Here is a 21972-nt window from a genome sequence, read left to right as displayed (position 1 = left end):
TGAGCTAAACAGTGCTTGATGCACCCCAGGACACCCCTGCCCCTTTGGGCTGCTCAGGCATGTTGTTGACTCCTATTGAGCTTACCATTAAGCAGAACCCCTCGATCCCTTCTGTGGGGCTGCACTCCAGCCACTTGTCCCCAGCTTCTGCGTACGTCCAGGATTACACCATCCCTGCTGCAGGATTTGTTGTTTGCTCTTAGTTAATTGCACGTGGTTGGTGATTGCCCAGCACTCTATCAAGACTGCTCTGCAAGGCCTCTTTAACCTTAAGGGAATCAGTGGCTCTTCCCAGTTCAGTATCATCCAGAAATGTATTGAGTGCACTCGGCTCTTGTGTCCAGGTCGTTGATTGAAGTATTGAAGAGAACTGGCCCTAAAATGAAGCCCTGCAGAACCTGGCTGCTGGCCACAGGCCTGATGTTGCTGTGTGCCCTGGAGCCCTTTGAGCCTGGCCCATCAGCCAGTCCTCACCATCGTGCTCTGTGTGTGTCTGGCTGTATGCTGGGCACTTTGTCTAGAAGGATACTGTGAGATTATCAAAGGCTTTGCCAGAATCCCTGTAGCCCATATCTAGTGGGTGGAAAGAAGGGAGTGGAACCTTGTCATAAAAGATATAAAGCTAGTAAGGCATGACTGGTCTGTTGTGAACCCATGTTGGTTCTGACTGATGGCATCTTGCACGTGTTTTTTCAGTAACTCCTAGAGCAGTCTTCAGAAGTTGACCAGGTACTGATTACCACCGTCATCTTTCTTGCCCTTCTTGAAGATGAGAATAATGTGAGCAGGCTTCCACTTGACCAGAAGTGACCAAATTGCTAAGACTGCCAGCAGATAACAGAGAGGTCTGTCAGGACCCTGGGATGAATCCCATTGGAGTCCATGGACTAATTGCATTCAGTTGCAGCAGTAAATCAAGTCAGCTGGGAGCTTATCACTCACAGGTTGTGGTGCTGCAACCCAGGGTTGGTGTTAAGGTGGAGGTGAAGAAGCCATTAAATGTCTGCTTTATCTGATCTCTGTTTGGAGATGGCCAACTTTATCAAGTAAAAACCAACCAAACAGAAAAACGCACCACGTTTCTTTAATTATCCATCACAACCTGCCAGCTTCAGTTCTGAGCTTTGGCCATGTGAATTTCTCCCTGTGAAGGCAGAGGGCATCTCTGCAGTCCTTCTGTATGGCCTGACCTTGCTTCCAAGCCCATACACTTGGCTTTTTGCCTGAGTTCTAGGAGGAGTTCCCTCTTCAGCCAGGCTGCCTGCTTGCTTGGCTTCCAATATGCTGGAATTGCCCGTTCCTACACTCTTAAGAGGTGGCTCTTCAGATGTCACCACCAGTGGTAGACCCCCATTCCTGTTATTAACCAGTTCCTCGAGCAGCCTGCTCTCCTGCAATCCATGGTAGTAGCCCTGCTGCCTGTCTTCTCCATATCACCAGAGATTTTCAGCTCAACCATTGCATGGTCACCGTGGTTGAGGCAGCCACCACTCATCACTTCACCCATGAAACCTTCTCTATTTACAAACAGCAGAGCTGGGACGGCACTCTTCCTGTCAGCTCCCTTAGTGCCTGTATCAAAACGTTACCTTGCTGTGCTTACTGTTTTATCCAGCAATCAGATGATGAATGTGTCCTTGATCTTGATCTGATCACCGACCTTGTACTCCAGATTGACGCCCACGGAGAACCAGGTAGGTTCTGCTTTGCCCCCTTCCCTTTTACTTTTCCTGGGGAAAAAAAAGAAGTGGTATCCGCAGAGCCCAGACACTGGCAGAGAAAATACTGTGCTGGGTTCTGCGAGGCCACCCTGAATTCCTGCTGCAGTGCGTGGTGTCAGGCAGTGTGATGTGACCTCACTCTGAGTCTCTGACTGAGCCAACATCTGAGTCCTCCGTGCCTCAACCAGAGGAAGAGAACAGAGCTCAGAGTGAGAAATAACACAGAGTTATTTCTGGAGTCCAGAAGGATATCTGGAAGCTGGGTTGGATGCTGCTCCTGCACTGGTGCCTCAGTCATTGTGTCCCGAGATACAGTTGCTGGGCTGAAGTGCTGGAGTCATTTGTGCACCAACCTGTGCTGCACTGTTTGGTTGCATTCCTGTACTGCAGAACCATCCCACCAAGAGCCATTCCCTAGGAGGTGATGGTGTTGTGAAGAAGGCGATATTCTCAGATTACTTTTAAGGGCTTTCAGTGTTTTAAAGCTGATAGAAGGTATTCACTTCCAGAACGCAGCTAGCCTTGTTCCTTGTTGGTTTTAAACTCTGACCTAATGAGTTCACAGGCGCTGGGATGGACTGCCCTTAATGGCTGTGTCTGTCATTTGTTCAGAAGTATGATGGCAGTTTCTTTAGTGATCAGCTGGCAGTGGGCATCACAGCCCTGGGCCCTGCTTTGCAGGTTTCTTAGACTGAGGGGAAATAATGGGCATGTTCTGTCTGTGCAGCAGAGGCAGTTTCTGTGTCCCCAGCTGGGGAGGGATGCTTGGATTCCCACATCACGTGTTCTTGCTCTGTTACAGGTGGGATCCTCTGCTTCCTGCCCGGGTGGCAGGAAATCAAAGGGGTGCAGCAGCGCCTGCTGGAGATGCTGGGCTCTCAGAACAGCCGGTACCTCGTCCTGCCAGGTGAGATGGGCCTGGCTTCTCCCCAGCAGCCAGGAGGAGGGGCCAGCTGACTGCATGAACCCCTTCAGCAGTGGCACATAGATACAGAGCGAGTCTGTGTGCTCTGATGTACGTAGAGGTGCATGTAAAGCACAGATAACTCCTAGCAGAGGCTGGCCAAACCTGTGTGTGATCAGATTAGCTGGCCTCCTGTCTGCCTCCAGCAGTGCAGAGTTAGGTGAGGAGGAGACCGATGCATTCTGTGTCACTGGAGCTGCATGCTGAGCCTTGATAAAAGAGCTCTTCAGGACTGTTCTGTGGGATGTCTGTTGCTAACCTTCTACTTATGAATGTAATGTTCTGTATCCCAGGAGGGAGACCTAAAACAAGTCAGTATTTCCCTGCAAAGCTTGAAAGATTTTTGTTCTGTTTTGGATTTCTTGCTTTAACAGTCTTCTGTATTCAGTGTCAGGTCAGAGGGGTGCATCTCTGAACAGCTCAGTTGCTGATTAATGCAGGTGTTCTGACAGAGCTGCACATTCCTGTGCTTCTCTGCTGCTTTGTGCAGTTGCTGGAAATCTGTCACTGATACGTGGTATGGAAAATAGGATATAAAAATGTTACAGGCTCTTGTCAGCATGCATTTCTGATCAAGTTAAACCTGGCAACAGTGGGGCTAGCTGTCTCCTGCCTCACAGACCTTTTGAAAAGGGGAAGCTGAAGAACCGGACTGGGGAAGGGGATGGGATGGGAATCCGACGGTGCCAGTCACCTCATCCTTGTGCAGCAAAGCAGCTCAGCAGGGCTGACTCTGTTTTTCTCTGCCAGTGCACTCCAACATCCCCATGATGGACCAACAGAACATCTTCCAACGGCCTCCACCTGGTGTCAGGAAGATTGTCCTGGCCACCAACATCGCTGAGACCTCCATCACCATCAACGACATCGTCCACGTGGTGGACAGTGGCACGCACAAGGAGGAGCGCTACGATCTGAAGACCAAGGTACCGGTCCAGGGCCGTGTGGGGAGCACTGAGCTTTGGAGACCGGGCGGGTGTGCAGCAGATGGCATCCTGATGCCATCCATGTGCTGAGTGCCTCGGGCCTCTGCACTGCTGCTCACTGGAGACCGGCAGTGCGAGGATGCGGGGGGATGATACGGCTTCTCCTGCCCTTCAGCAGGATGGCCCATCGGTTGTGAGGAGTGTCCAAGGCCTGCAGAGCAGAGGAAGGCTCTGTGTATACCGGGCAGACAGCTGCAGGAGCATTCACACCTAATCTTTCTTCTTCCAGGTGTCTTGCCTGGAAACAGTCTGGGTGTCCAAATCGAACGTCGTGCAGCGGCGAGGGCGCGCTGGCCGCTGCCAGTCGGGGTTTGCCTATCACCTCTTCCCTCGCAGCCGCCTGGACAAGATGCCAACCTACCAGGTTCCAGAGATCCTGCGCACCCCGCTGGAGAACCTGGTGGTTCAGGCCAAGATCCACATGCCAGAGAAAACAGTAAGCACCCAACTGAACCAGGATGCAGTGGGCCAGGGGCCCGCTCCAGAGATCAGCTCTTACCTCGGTCCACGATGCTGATGGCTCTAGTTCTTGCTTCCCCAAATGCTCTGCTATCTAGAGCAGTTAAGACCAGAAAATACAGAGATTGTTTTGATTACAGAGTATGTCTAGAGCTAGACTCTGTGCGTGAGTGGAGAGGATTGTGCTTATGTTCCTGTAGGGGAAACAAGGAGGGGAACTCATGGCCCTGGGGCAGAATAGTGGGCTCACGGAGGCTTTCCCATGCGCTGGGAAACATACCTTTTGTTTTCCCTCTGTGTATTGCAGGCAGTTGAATTTCTCTCCAAGGCTCTGGACAGCCCTGACATCAAAGCTGTGGATGAAGCAGTGATTTTGCTGCAGGAAATCGGTGAGCAAATGCAGTGTCCTGGTGTGGGCGTGATGGGAACGTGTTTGCTGTCTGAATGTGGGAAGTGAGAGTTGGCACAGGATCCTGTGGGACAGACTGGGCAGGATTGTCCCCAGATAGGGATGAGAGCTGCACACATTGTAGTGCTGGTTCATTTCCTGCACTGCTTTGCTCAAGGAGAGGGGAGATCTTTACTCAGAAGTTGGTGAGGCGCCAGCACTGCCCCGAGCTGTGCTGCCCACCCTTGGAGGTGGTTGAGGCTGTGGCTGGGCCCTGGGCAGCCAGAGCTGGGGAGCAGCCAGCTTATGGCAGGGGTTGGGCCTGGGAGGCTTTTGGGGCCCTTTCCAACCTCAACCATTCTGAGATTCCACGACCCCTGTGCTGTGTGCTGTATCTGGGGTTACACCCAATAATCCAAGCGCGGTAAGATCCTCCTGGCAGATGCCCAAAGCAGCTGGCTGCCACTTGTCTCCTGCTTGGAGCTGCTGCTTACGCCCTCGCGTGCGACTCTTGCAGGGGTGCTGGACCAGCGAGAAGCCCTCACCACCCTGGGCAAACGCCTTGCCCAGATCTCCACAGACCCTCGGCTGGCGAAGGCCATTGTCCTGGCATCCATCTACCGCTGCCTCCACCCTCTGCTCGTCATCGTTTCCTGCCTCACCCGGGACCCCTTCAGCAGCAGCCTGCAGAACCGTGCGGAGGTGGACAAGGTGAGGAGACCTCCTGGAGGAGGGTGGAAGCGGGCGGGAGAGGGGCTGTCGCCTGGCTGACGTTGTTGTCCCTCTGGCAGGCCAAGGCTGTTCTGAGCAGGGAGAGCGGGAGCGATCACCTCGCCTTCGTCAGGGCTGTGGCAGGCTGGGAGGAGGTGCTGAGACGCAGAGACAGTCGTGCCAGGGATAACTACCTGCAGGACTACTACCTGTACGGCCCCAGCCTTCGCTTCATCAACGGTGAGTCCCACAGGCTGCCTCCTCCTCCCGTCCCCTGAAGAGGCTGAAGCACTGCTCCTGTTTAATACCTCAGTGCTGTGCTGGGCCCTGCACTGTCAGAAAGACATGGGGGCCCAGGAGTGTGTCCAGAGAGGGGCAGCAGAGCTGTGGGGGTCTGGAGCCACGGTGCTATGGGGAGTGGCTGAGGGATTGGATGGGTCGGTCTGGAGCAGAGGAGGCTTTAGGGGAGACCTCACTGCTCCCTACAGCTCCTGAAAGGTTGGAGTGAGGTGGGTTTGGCCTCTGCTCCTAGAAGCAATAGCATGAGAGGTGATGGCCTCAAATTGCAACAGGGGGAGGTTCAGGTTGGATACTAGGAACAACTCCTACTCCCTAAGAGTGGTTGGACACTGGCACGGCTGCCCGGGGGTGGGGGGGTGACCAGAACTGTGGAAATGTGGCACTCAGGGCTGTGGTCCGTGGGCAGGGTGGGGGTGGGCTTGTGGGCTTGGGGGTCTCAGAGGGTTTTTCCAACCTGAATGGTTCTATGAAAAGCAGAATGCAGAAATGGGATAGGCCTGCAGATGAGTCCTGGCTTTGGAATTCAGGAGTGCAGAGGCAGCCTTGGCTGCAGAAGGCCACAGGCAGGAAAGTCTGTTCTGGAGCCAAGGCAGAGCCTCCAAGTTGAGCTGGAGCTGGGGCTGCCCTGCTGGGGTCGTTTCAGTGCTGGTGGGAGAACAGAGGGTGATTCAGCAATGCCATCTGTTCCCCACAGGCCTTGTCAAGCAGTTCTCAGAGAACCTCTATGAAGCCTTCCTGGTGTCCTCCCCATCTGACTGCACCATGCCTTCATCTGTATGTAACCAGTACAGCGAAGAGGAGGAACTGGTCAAGGGAGTCCTCATGGCCGGACTCTACCCCAACCTCATCCAGGTACAGGCTCCCCGCCCTGCAGTCACTGTGCTGGGCCTGCTGGATCCTCCTTGTGAGGAGCAGGCTGCACTGCTCAGTTCTTGTAGGTTGGCTGGGAGCCATCCAGGTGGGATCTTTCTCCGGGACACAGCTGTGGGGAGGCTGCTTGTGGGCGGTGCCTGAGGTGTTCTTCTCCTTCCAGGTGAGACAAGGCAAGGTGACCCGCCAAGGGAAGTTCAAGCCCAACAGCTACGCGTACCGGACGAAGGCCGGCACTGTTCTGCTTCACAAGTCCACCATCAACAGGTGAGCGACCCACATGTGTGAAGGTGGCAGCCCAAAGCCTCGGGGCTCTGCTGCGTCAGGCAGAAGCTGACAGGGTTCCCCCGTGCAGGGAGGCCTCCAAGCTGTACAGTCGCTGGCTGACGTATTTCATGGCGGTGAAGTCCAACGGAGGGGTGTTTGTGCGGGACTCCTCCCAGGTCCACCCGCTGGCTGTGCTGCTCATGACCGACACGGACATCCACGTCCGAGGTGAGTGTGCAGGGCCCAGGGGCAGCCTGGGGGTGAGCCCTGGGGGAGTGATTTGCCGGGCTGGGCTTCAGTGGGGAGGAGCAGGTTGTCCTCTGCTCGGCTCTTGTGAGGCCCATCTGCAGTGCTGCGTCCAGGCCTGGGGCCCCCAGTACAAGAAAGGCACAGAGCTCTTGGAGCGGGTCCAGAGGAGGGCACTGAGATGGTCAGAAGGCTGGAGGGAAAGGTTGAGGGAACACGGCTTGTTTGGCTTGGAGAAGAGAAGGCTGCAGGGAGACCTGATTGTGGCCTTCAGTACTTGAAGGGAGCAGATAAACAGGAGGGGGAACGGCTGTTTGTGAGGGTGGGTGGTGATAGGACAAGGGGAATGGTTTGAAACTGAGCCAGGGGAGGTTTAGGTTGGATATGAGGAGGAAGTTTTTCAGCCAGAGGGTGGTGAGGCACTGGAACAGGTTGCCCAAGGAGGCTGTGGATGCCCCATCCCTGCAGGCATCCAAGGCCAGGCTGGATGTGGCTCTGGGCAGCCTGGGCTGCTTTGGTGACCTGCACACAGCAGGGGGTTGAGCTGGATGAGCATCGTGGGCCTTTGCAAGCCCGGCCATTCCGTGATCCTATGATTCCTGCTGTGTGTGCTGCTTTAGCCCCTGCACTTTGGCTGCTGCTGCTGTTGGGCTCCAGCCCAGTGGTGCAGACAGGCTGGAGCTGCGCCCTGTGCTCACGGGGTTGGTTTGGCCCAGTAGAGCCCAGAGAGCACTGCAGTGCCTGTGCTGCCCCTGGCAGTGGGGAGCAGCAGCTCCACGCCGTTCTCACTCCTCACCCGCTCTCTTCTCCCCAAGACGATGGCTGGCGAGCGACCGTCTCCCTGACGGACAGCGACCTCCTGGTGCTGGAGGGCGACTCCTACACCATCCGCCTGCTGCGCGACTTCCGCGTCTCGCTCTCCAAGATGGTGGAGACGTGTCTGTGCTACGAGATGGCGGCCATCCCCGGCGACCTGCACCACCAGCACAGCCAGCTGCTCGACATCCTGGTGGATCTGCTCAAAGGCCCTCCTGGCAGCTTCGGCGCCTGAGGCGGAGCCGGAGGATTTTGTGGGGACTTGTAATTTGTATAAAGATGTTCACAAATGTTTATTTAAATAAAAGTTCTATTTATCCCTTGTGAAGTCATCTCTCTCCATCCTAGAAGATTAATGTTGTCTGATCTCCTGCTGTCGGCTCCGTGCATGGTCACCAGGAGGAACAACCAGCGCAGCACCGCCCGCCGTGGACTGGAAGCGCCGATGGAACCCGTTGGGCGCCGCTCACCCTGAACTGGACCACAAGGATGCGGCTGTGCCGTCCTCTGCCCATCCCCACAGGGCCGGGAGGGAGCAGCGCTGGGGCAGAGCTGAGCTTCTCCAGCTCCGGAGGGCGGATCTCAGCCGTCGGTCGCAGCAGCGGCAGCACAGCTCCACGGCTCCGGTGCAGGCAGCAGCCCCAGCCCGGCACGGGGGCGAAAGGCCCGGAGGCGCCGCTCGGCTCGGGACCGGTGACGCCGTGGGATCCGTGGTGCCTTGGCACCCTGTGAGATGTGACTCGTTGTTCCCGATCTGCCTGTACTTTTTGTCTCTTGCGTTGTTCTTATGATTTTGTATGATTTCTCGTCCTCGCCACGCCGAGGAGGCCGGATCCCTGTCCTTGTGCACCACAGGACACCACTGTTGCTGTCAGTGTGCCTGCGAGCGCGGCTCCTGCAGGCGGCCAGGAGCACAGGCACAGACCTTTTGTTTTCTACGAGCGGGGACCACGTTTGTGCAGGAGGAGGACTGGGACGGGCGCAGCAGTGAAGGAGCCCTGGAGTTCAATCCCGGCTTTGCCACGCATTCCCTGTCGGTGTCACCTACCTCACAGGGCTGTTGTGAGGCTTCGTTCCGTTCGTCCCTTGTGGGCCGCTGGGCTGCGGGCAGTGCTGGGGGCGATGCTGAGGGCCCACGTTTTGTTTTTATTCACCATTTCTTACGCAATTTGTACCTGAAGTCAGCGCCGGGGCCCCTTTTTGTTCTGCACTGCGGTTTCATTTCCTCCTCGCGGCCTTTTAGGAGCGGAGCTGCAGCCCCGGCCGTGCGAACTGATGGGCGGCGATGGGCGCAGCGTGCGGAACTCATTCATTTCACTTGCTTGAGGTTGTCACTCTGATTTGAGCAGTGTTTGTTTCTTTCAGCCTGTATAAGGGGCAGTATGGGTTTGGTTTTTTTTTTTCTTTCCCTTCCAGCAGGTTTAAAGAAAAAAAAAAAAAGACTAAGCTATTGTCTAAATGGTTCAGAACTAGTGTGATATTGGGATACTTCAGTGGCTGTTATGTGATACTGGATCTTTTTACAACATAGATTAAAGACAATAAAAAGGGATAGAGTAGTAACTGCCTCTGTCCTCGTCCTTCTGTTCACTGGGAGCGGGGCTCTGCGTGGTGTCCCTCGGGGTAGGGCTGGGGGCTGTGTGCTCTCCATTGTAGCCTATGGGGCAAAGAGTTGTAGGTGAAGCCCCCCAAGGACCCCCAGCTGCCTCCCCCCCACAAACAACACAGCCAAGCTGAGGGCAACATCGAGAAGCTTTATTTATTTCAACTCGTTTACAATAGGAAGAAGAATCACAACATCAAATCAGGAAATGGTGCTCAGGAGACAGACACACACAGCCCTGCGTGGGTACAGAGCAGCTCTGCCCCACTGCCCCCAGGGGGGACCCCAACCCTCTGCCCCCACTGCTGTGCAGCTCCGACCCTGGAGCTGCAGCACGACCTCCGTACAGCACAAAATAATGAGAACACATCACATGTAGCCAACGCTCCCCGCACTCCTCACAGTGAGGTACGCATCGTCCCCCCCACGGCTGGGGAAACTGAGGCAGAGGGGTTCTATGACTGCCCAGGGCCGGGAGCCTGGTGCTGTGCTCACCCCACATGGGGCTGAATGCGTCCCCAGCGCCGTCTGCACGCGCTGCCCCACATCCTGTGCCCCATCCCGGGGTGACGGAGCGATGCTGAGCACTCGGGAGGTGCGGGAGGAGCCCCGTGTCTGATGGATCCCAGACACCAGCTGGTGGCCAGCGAGGCTCTGCGTGCAGGGATGGCACGGGCAGCGCCGCGGGGAAGCTGGGTGGGGATGGGGTGAAGGACGGAGCGCTCCTCTGCTGTGCCCTGGGCTTTGTGCCCAGACCCGGGGGCTGCTGCTGAGAAATTCTGCCCAAATGCCACCACCGAGAGCCAGGGGGGAGCCCAGGGGCAGCAGAGCGCGCTACATTCAGTCCGCAGCCGGGACAGTAGACTGCTTGTACAGTAGAAAAAGGCCCATAGTAACCACACCGGCAATGACACGGCTGCCCCCGGGGGCCAGCAGCCACTTGGCCACTCGGAGCCCCTCGGTGCTCCCACCCCGAGCCCAGGGCACAGCACTCAGAGCACATCCCTGCGCTCAGCATCTCCACCACAGCCAGCACCGCGCTGTGCCATCGCTGCAGCCGGGACCCGGGCTCAGCGCCGCGCGGCCGTACATTCACCTTGCATCAAAGTCGAACCACAACTTAATTAAAAGTAATCAGTATTATTTTTTTTGCCCCACAAAAGACTTTTAACTCCCGGAGCCCTCGGGCAGCCCCAGGCACTGCTCCCTGCCCTGCTCTGCCCCCAGCAGCTCTACTGCAGCCTCCATGCACAGCCAAAACCCAACGCACTGCATGCAGCCGCCTCCCGCCATCAGCACAGCCCCCAGCAGCATCCAGCCGTCCCACAGTGACCGCCCCGACCTGCAGCGCTGCGGCGGGTCAGCAGTGATGTGTGGGCACAACGCGGGTTGGGGCTGGGAGACCCAACGCGGTCCAAAGATAAAGTGCAGCGTTGCCACTGCTTTCCTACGGCAGTGCTGGAGCTGAGCGGGGCCACGTCTGCCTCTTTGGGGACCCAGAGCAGCGCCGGCCCCACACGCGCTCCGGTCCGGCTCTGGGAGGAGGGGAGGAGGGGCTGAGCTGCCCTGAGCCCCCTCCTTCCAACAGCCCTATGCCAAAAGTGCTGGGAAAACTAAAAAATAGAAATAAAAATACGTATCGACAGATTGCAGAGATGGAGCTCTGGTGTTCAGAATTTAGTAATGGAAAGAAGGAAGCAACAGCGGAGGGGCAGTGATATATACTGGGGGGTGTGCAGGAGGCGGGGGGGAGCGGGGCAGGAGGACCTCTGTGGAGCTGGAGGGGCACGGGGGGAGGTGGTGAGGAGGGGGAGGAGGAGGAGGAGGAGGAGGAGGAAGAGGAGGAGGAGGAAGGCAGCAGGGCTGTGGGTATATATAACCGCCCCGCTCAGGTGCAAATCTGCATTGCTCGTTTCAATTTGTATCCAGAGGAAAAAAGCACTTATGAAACTAGCAGACGACTTGGATGCAAACTAGTACATTTTAATGCCATTTTATTAGAAATCATGCAAACTTTAATATAAAAAATACAAGTGCAATAAGAATCTTTGTGTGTAAATACAGATTCCGGGTTATCGTGTCGTTGTCGGCTTCCCCAAGAACCGTTCCCACAAAGCATGAGAAGCCATCAGCTTCCCTCCGCCCCTCCGCGCAGCCCCCGGCAGCGCCTGCTCCCATTGACTTTGATCCCAGTGTTTCCTTATTCCGCTTTTTTTTTCTTTTTTTTTCTTTTTTTTCTTTTTTTTTCTTTAAATTACTTTGACGACCCAAGAACGCTTTTCTGGTTTATTATTATTATTATTTTTTTCTTTTTCTTTTTTTATTTACATTTCATCTTTTTTAGTGTCATTTGCAAACACGGAACGAGGAGCTCAGGCCTCACGCAGCTGCTCACCTCCCCGGCTCCACACCCACACACCCTCTGCACTTCCTGGCCCCACTCCAAGCCCTGCACACCACGGGGTTTCCCAGAACCCACGGAGCTGCCCCAAAGCCGTGGAGCTGTGCCCCAAACCCACGGAGCTGCCCCAAATCCACAGAGCTGCCCCAAAGCCATGGAGCTGCCCAGGAGCCCACAGAGCTGCACAGCCCGTGCTCAGCCTCCAGCCAGAATGAGCCCAAGTTGGGCCGTACCAACCAACAACTAACCAACATCCAACCAACATCCAACCAACAGCCAACAACCAGCCAAAATCCAACCAACAGCCAACCAACATCCAATCAACAACCAACCAACATCCAACCAACAGCCAACCAACAACCAGCCAAAATCCAACCAACAAGCAACAGCCAACCAACAACCAACCAAAATCCAACCAACAACCAACCAACAGCCAACCAACAACCAGCCAAAATTCAACTAACAACCAACCAACAACCAAACTACAGCCAGCCAAAATCCAACCAACAACCAACCAACAGCCAACCGAACCTCGCCGCACACCGGGGCTGGCACCAACGCAACGTGTCCAGCTGCAGCCAACACAGCTCTGCCTGAACTGCTCAGCAAGAAGCTTTCCTTCAACACATCCCTACGCCTTTCGCTTTCAGACATGGCTTAATCCCATGAATTTGCTCCATCGTTTTTAAAATATTTAAAAAAAAAAGAAAACAAAACAACCAACCAACAACAAAAGTTACGACTGCTGGATATGTCAGTAAGAAGCAGCACTGCAGCAGCGGTTAATGTCCCTACTCTGCTATGGTTAAGGAAAGAGGAAAGGAACCTCAGTGTGGGTTTGTAGCACGATAAATCATCAACACGTCGTCACAAAGAATAAAAGGTAAAAGTCAACAGTTAAAACAGCCCTAATGTGTGTGGTAACGGCGTCAATGGGGTCAGGGAACGAAGCAGCGAGGAGGAAAAGGGGGTTCTCTTAAAAAGAAAGAAATCACAGCTTATCCCTATTAACTCAGCCCGGCTTCGGCCGCCGCCGCGCTCCCCCCGGAGCCCCCAGGACAGCACAGCACCGACCCCCAAACCCCCGGAAGCCAAAGGGATGGGGCCGCTGGGCGCATCCCCGTCCCGCGTGAAGCCGGAGGCCGCGTGAAGAGAGCCAAGCTGCGTTACGGGGCGCGGGGCGGGGGGTCACAAGCCTTGCTGCGGGAGCGCTGCGGGGAGAGCCGGCGGCTGCGGCGGTGCCGGGGAGGCCGGGCTGTCGCTGGCAGAGGTGCTGCTGGGGAGGGTGGGGGGTTTGGAGGCGACGACGATGTCCGCTCCGTGGTCGGTGCGCGCCTTCGCCTTCTCACGGAACGTCAGCTTGTGGGATTCAATCTGCAGCGACAAAGGGCGGGGGGAGAGGGGGGAGGGATGGGGAGAGGAAAGAAGGGGGAGAAGGGGACGGGAGACGATAGCAGAATGTCATCGTTAGATGCCTGGAAGATAAAAGGCAATTTTCCGAGTTAAAACAACAGCAGGAACCCTACGGCCGTCGCTACAAACAGCTCCACGCTGGGAGGACAGCGGGCTGTGACCGGTGCTCTCCCACCCCCCGGCAGCGTGCAGAGAAGCGCGGGCACTTACTTGTTTCTTGTATCTGAGTCTCGAAGCTCTGAATTTCCCTTTGGTCACCACCGCTCAGGGCAGTGGGCACCGCCGGCCCTACGCCATTCTCCTGCAGGGCGCTGCCTGCCTGCGCCGCTCGCACCTCTCCGTTCTGAGGGGCTGGCGGGAGCTGCTCTGGCTCCGCGCTGCCCTCAGCCTACAAGGAGACAACAACGGGGTGGGGAGGACGACAGGAGCGGTCAATAGGAGACGGGGCGCCGGGGGGTGACGTCTGAGCCCCTCCGCCCCCCCTGTGGGCTCGGGGCCCCTCGGAGCCGGGAGGCGGGCAGAGCCCTGCGTGCCCAGAGCTGAGTTGGATGAGTGCAGCTCCGTGGAGCCAACGCCTCCCACGGACTCACAGGACCACGGGATGGTTTGAGTTGGAAGGGACCTTGAAGGTCACCTAACCCAACTCCCTGCAACCCACCGGGTGCTCAGAGCCCATCCCCTGACCTCGGGTGCCTACAGTGAAGGGGCTTCCACCGGCTCTCTTGGATGCATTCATGCACCAGACCTAAAGGAAATGCAGTGGATCCCCAACCTGGATGGCCAAGCTTTGATGCTGGACTACAGGAACTGGGCCCAGGAAGGCAGCCTTTAGAGAAGCCCCTGTCCTGCTCTGCCCCAAATCCCACCTGCGGTCACCTGCTCCTGCTGGCGTCCAGTTCACAGCAGCTCTGCTCTTACGCTGTGCCCCTGCCCTATAAAGCCCCCTCCATGGGGAACAAGGACTGCTGCTGTACCTGCTTACTCAACTAAAGCACGGCCATGACCTTCCGTATCACAGAACCACGGGATGGTTGTGCTGGAAGGGTCCTTAAAGATCACAGAGCCATGGAACCACAGCATGGCTGGGTTAGCAGGGACCCCTCAGCCCCATCCCAAGGGCTCAGGCTGCCCAGGGCTCAGCCGTGGCCTCGGGCACCTCCAGGGCACCCACAGCTCCAATGGAGACTGGGAAAAATGAGACTAATGCAGACCAGCTAAGATTTGACAGGCCCTGAGTTAGCAGCAAACAGCACCAGCATATGGGTAGGGACCCCAACAAAGGGGAGCAGTCATGCATCACTGCACTGAGGTCTCTGTCCCAACCTATGCAGCAGTTCTCCCAGAGCAGCTTTCAGCTTTTCGCTGAGCCCATTCTGTCAGTCTGAGGGTTACACAAAGGACTGGAGATGGGAGAGACCCGGCCTGTCCCAGCATCACCTCTTGCCACGTTTTAACGGGGCTCAGTGCAGCACTGCTCTCTGCCCTCCCGGGCAGCATCAGCTCTTGGAACAGCATTCACTCCCACAGCCCAACCCAGCAGCACCTGAGGGCCCTCCACCACCCACAGGTGCTCCATGGAGCGATGCTGGGATGAGCACAGGGCTCGGTGGTCCAGGGCTTCCCCCCTCCTGCTGGGGGCACAGCCAGGTCCCAGCTTTGCCATTCAGAAGCAGCATTTGCCAGAGAAGCTGCAGCACAAGTGGATGTACGAGGCTGCAGTTCCCAGCACCACTCCAAGCACTCTGGGACCACAACTTGGTCCTCCCCTCCCCAAGGAACAGACATCAATTTGCAGAGCTCAGGATGGGGGCAGCTCGAGTTCTGCTTTCATGGGGAGAAGCTGTGAATCACACAACACTGCACAAATCCCCCCTCGTCCTCAGTCAAAGGGCCTTTGGGCTGAGCTGCGGGACGGACTGCTGGTGCCATTTCCCAGCAATAGCAGCTGGGGTCTCAGCAGTTTCACTGAGGAGCAAAAGGAGAAGGGGAGGAAGTCCTGCACAGCTCCTCTGACGTCCCACAGCTCAGAGCACACCCCGTGCTAAGGGTGCTGGGGGAGGGATGTGATGGGGCAGCTCGAGCCCTACACGTAACACACAGCGGGACCCATTCAGGCTGCCAGTGTGTTCATAGCTCTCCTCTGTGAGTCACACTGCTGGGGCTCACAGCGGGCTATAGAAAGAGGTGGCTATAAAAGGCCGGGGTGGAGAGGCTGGGCTGCACTAACAGCGGGAGAAGGAGAAGAAGCAAATGTCAGCCCTACGTTGATGTACCAGAGCTCGCTGCACCCACCTTCACCGTTCCTCCTGCTGGCAAATGTCCCACGTTGTCCAGAGAACCCACTTTGGCTTGGGCCTTCTCCTTGAAGTTCAGCTTCTGATTCTCGATTTTGACATCTCCTCCCCCTAGGACAAGATTGAGGAGGAGTGAATTCATGGGGGGCTCTGAATGGTTCTACCCCAACCGTCCCCTCCCGACCCGCAGAGGAACCCCCAGCATCCCACCGTGCAAACATGAAGTCCAACCGTAAAAGTTGCCCACAACAGAAATACAGGCAAAGATGCCACAGAATGCAGTGGTTGCAAATATGCCTAAGATTGGTTCCCAAATTCTCCCTGTGCATTCCCATTCCCACCCCACAGCTGCGATGGACACACAGAGCCACGTGTCACCATGGCAGGAGATGGAAGTGGAGGGGACACTGAGGGCACACGTGGAGATGGATGGGCACCGAAGGTCAGGAAACAACCACAGCCCTTCAGCAACACGGATGGCTGCAGTTCCCCCACTGGCACCACCTTGGTGTGGCCAACAGTGGGAGCCAACCGATCGGGTCCAACCAAACCAGTGAGAACCTCTGACAGCAGAGAGTTCTGGATGGATCACTCTGCTTTCACCCCAGGACAAGGGCAGCATTGTTGCACAGAGCTCATCATGAGATGGCTGAACAAACAGAGGTCACAGTGGTGGCACCACGTTCTCAACGCGGGAGCTGTGATGTGTTCAACTGTGGAGCTCTGTGTGCACGGCTGAACTGCTTTCAACCCATCGTGCTGGCAGAGAGGGACAGGAAACACCAGGAGCACAAGTGTGTGAAAATGGCTTCCAGCTCTGGTCACTGAGATTCATCCCTTGCACACGGATGTTCCATTGCCACGAGTCCTCCGTGCAGTAGCTGCCCCCACACAGAGCCATAGCAGCACGAGGCAGCATGCTGGCCACGCTTCAGGATGCTACAGAGGCACAATGTGCTGCCAGCCATGGTGCCTGGAGTCTGCAGGCTGTCACTGTGCTCTCAGTGGGGAACAAACAGTTCCTGCACCCTCATCTCAATACGGCACTGAAGAGCCCAAATAAATCAGGAGCTGCTGCTGAGCTGGAGGCTGACGCTTCCTTCATAGCTGCTCTACCACCTGCACAGAGGGCACTCATCCTCCCATGGCTCCTTCCCCAGCACAGCCCTGGAGCTCTCCGAGTGTGAATAAAGCTTCCATGCCCCAGAGGCAGCCCCGGTGCCTATCCAAGCACTGCAGTGGGTTACCTCCAAGGTAAGGCATCTCCCCGTCCCTCCTCTGCACTCGAAACCACTACGAACCAGGCAGCCCTTCTGGAAATATGCCTGGGAGCAACAAAGCCCCTGAACTACTTCAGTACTGCAGGGCAATACATAAACGACTTCACCTTCTGCAGACAAACGATGAGGAAATGGTAAAATCCCCACCTGGCTTATGCTTAATATTTGCTTTCGAGCCGCACTTGGAGGACACTTTGGAGAGGTCCACTTTCTTGTTCTGGATCTGCACCTGGAGAGACAAAAAGAAAGAACTGAACACAAAGAACCACTCCTGGGCATCTGGAGGCCAACGTGCCATCCCCCCATCGGGTCACACCTCCTGAACCCACACCCCTTTGCACTGTGTTCTTTACCTACCCCCAACCTCCCAGCCACTGAATGCCCAACGCTTTGGCATCACCTGTAGACCTGCGCCAACCCAGAGCAGTTAATGTGAGCAGAGAGAAACTAAAGGCAGGTCAAAGCTAACATATGGGCAAGAACCAGCAATGCTTTGAGTTCATGGCACATCCGTGGCAGAGGGACAGAGAGGAGCTGCTCTCATTGCCACGTTCCCCATCCTGTCTGCTCAGTGGAGGTTGGGCTCGGGGATCTCAGCTTCTCCAACTGCAATGGTTCTGTGGTTCAATGATCGTGCCCAGATGGAACAACTGGTGAGAACAAGCTGCCCTCAGAGACAAGCAGTGCGTGGGAGCTGCTTCCCATCACTGCTTAACCTCACTCTATCAGTGATCTGATACCGGCAGAGAAAATGTCTCAGGAAAAAAACATCTAGGGTGATGCATCCGTAAAATCGTGACACATTCATGCTCAGCAAACCATCTTCAAAACCAGTAATGAGCCAAATGTTCCAACACAGCTCTTACAGACATCGGTTTGAATTTGGGGAGAAGCATCTTCTCTATGTTAGCCCAGTGGTGCAGGCGAGGAGTCACTGTTTTTGGGTCTTTCTGCTCTAAAAACATCTATTCTCTGACCGTGGGTCCAGCGCACTGCACCGAGCCCAGCTTCACGCCTTAAAGCTCCTCCCTGCAGCTCCAGGTGGGGGAAAGACCCCCCTGCTCCAAAGTTAGCCCCTGTGTCTTTCATTTCATGCAGTCACCTGACATCTCCGGGGATCCAAACAATTCTACCTCAGTGGAAGTGTAACAACTCTAACACGAGTCGCTGAGCTCAGATTGCCGCGGGAGACGAGCAGGGCTGGCGCCTGCAGAGCCAAACATCAGACCTCACTGCCAGGCACAGTTTAGCCTCCGACGCTCCATGCAGAGGTTCTGGTAGGAAGGGTGACCCTCATCTCTTGGTACATTTTCTATCTCTGCCCATCACCTCACCCAGCTATGCAGCTAAAGCCAAAGGGTAGGGAAACGACATGCAAAGCCCAAATCTGATTAAACCTTCAGCAATACTCACTCCACCTGCATGGTGGAAAATCTGCGTCTTTACTGTTGCTTTCTTTAAAAGAAGGGGGGAAAAACACTAAAGCAGAAGAAAGGCTCTGCCCAGGAAATTCATCCTTGTGCTGCTGTATTTCTGTCAGATGTGATGGAAATAGGAAGGAATCCCCGCAGGCATCCAAGGCCAGGCTGGATGTGGCTCTGGGCAGCCTGGGCTGCTGGTTGGCGACCTGCACACAGCAGGGGTTGGGACTGGATGAGCACTGTGGGCCTTTTAACCCAGGCCGTTCTGTGCTCCTATGATTCTAACTGGTGCTGCAGCAGTGCCCAGCCCCATCCACACACACCGTGCTCCCCGGAGCAGCGGCCTCAGCACCAACCTCAGGGCTGGGGCTGCTGAGCCTGGTGTCCAACAGAACCCAGCACTGAGTGCCAACACCACGCAGAGACACCTGGAGTTCCACGGCCGTCGGGCACCACGAGATGTGCTGGCACTGCTCCTCAGCCCAGCATCCATACACACCAACAGAGTGAGCTCTTTGTGCCGAATACTTCGGTGTCTTTTTGGAAGCATCCACCAAAACCACCACGAGTACAGCAGGACAGCACCGACTGTGTCTGCCAGGCTACCACCACCTCCCTGCAGGCATCCAAGGCCAGGCTGGATGTGGCTCTGGGCAGCCTGGGCTGCTGGTTGGTGACCTGCACACAGCAGGGGGTTGGAACTGGATGAGCACTGTGGGCCTTTGCAACCCAGGCCATTCCATGATCCTATGATTTAGCACCTGTGTAGTTACCTTGTCTTCTTTTGCCAGATGCTTTCAGGATACAGCCCAGCAAACCAAGCACACGGACACCACGAGATGAGCCTTGCACTCAACGAGCTCAGCTCTGCTGCCAGAGATACCAGCAGCCTTTACAGCAGCCTCCACTGTCAGAAGCTAATTGCAGCTCCAAGGCTGACTCCCAGCCTTCCCCTCCTCTGCCGAAGTCTCCCTTCTTGTGACACACAGAGGGAAACGAATCTGACTCAGCACACCTCATTTCATCCTATATCAGACAGCAGAAGCAGGTCAGGGACTGATGAGCCTCCACTGACTGCAGAGGGGATCCACAGCGCAGGAACTGCGGGGTCAGCATCGAGCACATCTCCATTCGCTCAATTAATACCGCGTAAACGAGGCGAGAAATAGGTCAGGAGCTGCAGCTGTCACAGTGCAGCAGCACCCACCCGCAGAACCCACCGATGGGGAGGGAGGGTCTCCAGCCCACGCTGTTTGCACGAGCCCTGAGATTCTGCCACACCGTTCTGCAGGAGCAGAGCATCCATGGGACTGACATACAGAAACACAGTACATGAGCAGGAGTTAGTAGAAAGACAGCTCGCCCAGAGTCCATACTTACATTCCCACCTCCAGGGACATGCTTAATATTGTCCTTGGAACCACACTTGGACTGAACATGGCTGTAGTTCGCTTTTTTGGAGACTATCTGGACCTGGAATGTTACAGAATGGAAAACAACACAAGGGAGAGGACCGGTTAGCGTTGTGGCTGGAGAGGACGCTCCGAACGGCGACAAACACGGAGCTGTGTTAAACTCACAGCAACTGCAGAAACGGGGGTGGGAGCAACGGAGAGGAGAGCGAGAGAGAAGTGAAGACGTGAACGGAACAAGAGCTGCACACGCAGTGTTAGTGTGAGTGTGGCACTGCCCGGGGAGCTGGGGGGGGACGGGGCTCGAAGTCGCCCAGCAGAGCCATGGGCTGCCGTGTCCCGCAGGCTGGAGCGGGGCTGTGCTCACACATCGGCTGCGGGGCTGGGAATGTCCTCCAGCAGCCGTGGGCAGTGAAGCCCGGGCTGAGAGACCCCACATCCCACTGAAGGCTGCCCGACCTCCCTCCCACTTGATCCGATGAGTCTTACGTTAAAGAGATGCACTATTTCCCCTTAAACCATCAGGCCTTTTTATTTTTTTTTTTACCAAATCCCAAAGCAGTGCACTACACGGGCTGCCTGTGATTCCCAGGGGTTAATTAACTGAGTTGGAGTGCCAGATGTCCATGGGGTTAGTGACAGCGAGCGCTCAGTGGGAGCTGCTGAGCAGCACTCCCCGTGGCAAAAGCTGAACCCCACAGCACTTGCTGCAAAGAGGAGATGAACCCAAAGCACGAAAGGAAGCACCGGAACACTCTCACTGCAGCAGGTTTCCACCAGCAACTCGTCCCGTTCAGAAAGACTGGATTCAGTGCAACCCTTTCTGAAAAATGCACTTTGGCCACTGAGTTCATGTAGGTTTACCGCCTTCCGTGGAGCACAAACCCTGTCTGCTCATTACAGGCTCTCCCCGAGTCCACCTGAGCTGGGGCAGTGGTGGCTGCCCACCACACCGAGCTGCTCGCAGGCAGTGGATGGGAATATTGCAGGGAAGAGCCCTTAATGCTCTGCAATACCCACAGCAATGCACTGCGGCTCTCGCCAAATGAGCGCCGTGTAGGAAAAGTGGTCTTAAGGGAAAGGTGGTCCTGAGGCTCTTCCGACTCAAAATGAGGGCTAGAAGTGCAAATGGAGAACTCTACTCTGGAAACGCTCACAGAATGCAGACATCACTACCATCGTGATCTCCAGGTGTTTTACTGAGCACATCCCAGGGAAGAGCTGGAGGAGTGTTGTGCAAGGGACAGTGACACTGACAGGAGAAAGCAGGAGAGCTGAAGAGAAGGGAAAGTGACTCAAAATGGAAATGTTGTCCTTCATCTCCCATAGAGAAAAGTCTGAAAGAAACTCACTTTCCCATTGGGCTGTTTTGGGACACCCTCTTTTGTTACGGCTGTTTTAGTTGGAGCCATTTTAGGGACCGCATTGGGCTCAGACTTTCGGGCAGCAGCGGTTGATTCTGGCTTTTTCTCTACCTTCCCCTAGATGGAGACAAATGGATGGTTTCAACCAGCAACAGCAAAGGCACGGGCAGGAAGGCAGGGAATCCCGGCTCCCCATACACACAGCACAGCTGCCAACCCCAGAGACCTGAGCAACGCAGCCCAGGCCCAGCACACAGCCAGGTGTCCAACAGGACACCATCACACACTGACCCCAACCTTGGGTTAACCCAACAGCAGCACAGGACCACCTCCTTCCCATGGAGGGCACCGTGCAGACCTGGGGGATCCACACAGCTGGCACATCTGCTTTGCTTGCAGCTTCCACCCCACACACAGCCGTGCTCCCACTCTCAGCCCCACACTGCCTGGACTCAGGCTTGGGAATGAAGAGCTGCTGTAATTTTGCAGCTAACCCAATGCGGGTGAATATAGCTAATCCCATTAAACAGAAGATGGAATAAAAACGTACAATAATAGAAAAATTCACCAACTGCCTGAGATTACCCACTCGTCTGCTGCTCTGGATCCAGGTGAGCAGCAGTTTGTCCTGCATTCCCTGACCCACCAGGAAGCAAAGCCTCAGCACTCGGCACTGAGGCGTTCTGATGCCCTGGAAGCACCCAGCATAAAGAAGAGTACAAAAAGGACAGCTTTCCTCAGAAGTCAAATTTAGCACCTCTATGAAAACGGCAACAAAATAAAGGGCAGTCAAACAGAACGTGGAAGCACATCCCCTTGAACCAACACAGTAACCCTGCAAGCCACAGAGCACTGCAACCCTCCAAGCCCCACCATGGTTTAAACCACAGAGCAGCCGTACGTGTCCTTTCTGAGCAGATACCAGAAGCATTTCTGAACATCAGTCTGGTTTCAATTTGCAGCGTGTTGTACTGGGAAGGGTCCCCATTCTGCTCGCCTCAAAGTTCTGCAGTTCTTCTTACTGTCACTTCCAGAAACTGTTTTGTGGAGCGAACG

General features: G+C 55.7%; 2 protein-coding genes across 10 annotated transcripts in view; one reads left to right on the top strand and one right to left on the bottom strand.

Annotated features, from left to right (window-relative positions):
* DHX30 (DExH-box helicase 30) overlaps positions 1-9291 on the top strand; it is a 36752-nt gene extending 27461 nt beyond the window's left edge. For both annotated transcript variants that reach the window (XM_085226822.1, XM_085226821.1), the window contains 11 exons: positions 1616-1694; positions 2524-2628; positions 3436-3611; positions 3901-4107; positions 4438-4519; positions 5036-5229; positions 5310-5469; positions 6224-6381; positions 6563-6666; positions 6755-6894; positions 7728-9291. In XM_085226822.1, the coding sequence (XP_085082948.1) occupies positions 1616-1694; positions 2524-2628; positions 3436-3611; positions 3901-4107; positions 4438-4519; positions 5036-5229; positions 5310-5469; positions 6224-6381; positions 6563-6666; positions 6755-6894; positions 7728-7963 (1641 nt within the window). In that variant the 3' untranslated portion in view covers positions 7964-9291. The remainder of the gene's footprint in view (positions 1-1615; positions 1695-2523; positions 2629-3435; positions 3612-3900; positions 4108-4437; positions 4520-5035; positions 5230-5309; positions 5470-6223; positions 6382-6562; positions 6667-6754; positions 6895-7727) is intronic.
* A 171-nt stretch (positions 9292-9462) lies between these two features.
* MAP4 (microtubule associated protein 4) overlaps positions 9463-21972 on the bottom strand; it is a 119807-nt gene continuing 107297 nt past the window's right edge. For 4 of the 8 annotated variants that reach the window (XM_085226810.1, XM_085226804.1, XM_085226808.1 and 1 more), the window contains 6 exons: positions 20905-21033; positions 19521-19613; positions 16867-16948; positions 15438-15550; positions 13356-13533; positions 13010-13207 (listed from right to left, as the gene is read on the bottom strand). In XM_085226810.1, coding sequence (XP_085082936.1) covers positions 13200-13207; positions 13356-13533; positions 15438-15550; positions 16867-16948; positions 19521-19613; positions 20905-21033 — 603 coding nt within the window. In that variant the 3' untranslated portion in view covers positions 13010-13199. Of the gene's footprint in view, positions 13208-13355; positions 13534-15437; positions 15551-16866; positions 16949-19520; positions 19614-20904; positions 21034-21972 lie in introns of all 8 variants that reach the window. The other 4 variants (XM_085226807.1, XM_085226806.1, XM_085226809.1 and 1 more) reach the window with 4 other exon arrangements.

Source organism: Meleagris gallopavo, chromosome 6, assembly GCF_905368555.1.
Source record: "Meleagris gallopavo chromosome 6, MGAL_WU_HG_1.1, whole genome shotgun sequence".
NCBI classification, from domain to species: domain Eukaryota; kingdom Metazoa; phylum Chordata; class Aves; order Galliformes; family Phasianidae; genus Meleagris; species Meleagris gallopavo.
This window is presented reverse-complemented; position numbering and strand designations above follow the sequence as displayed.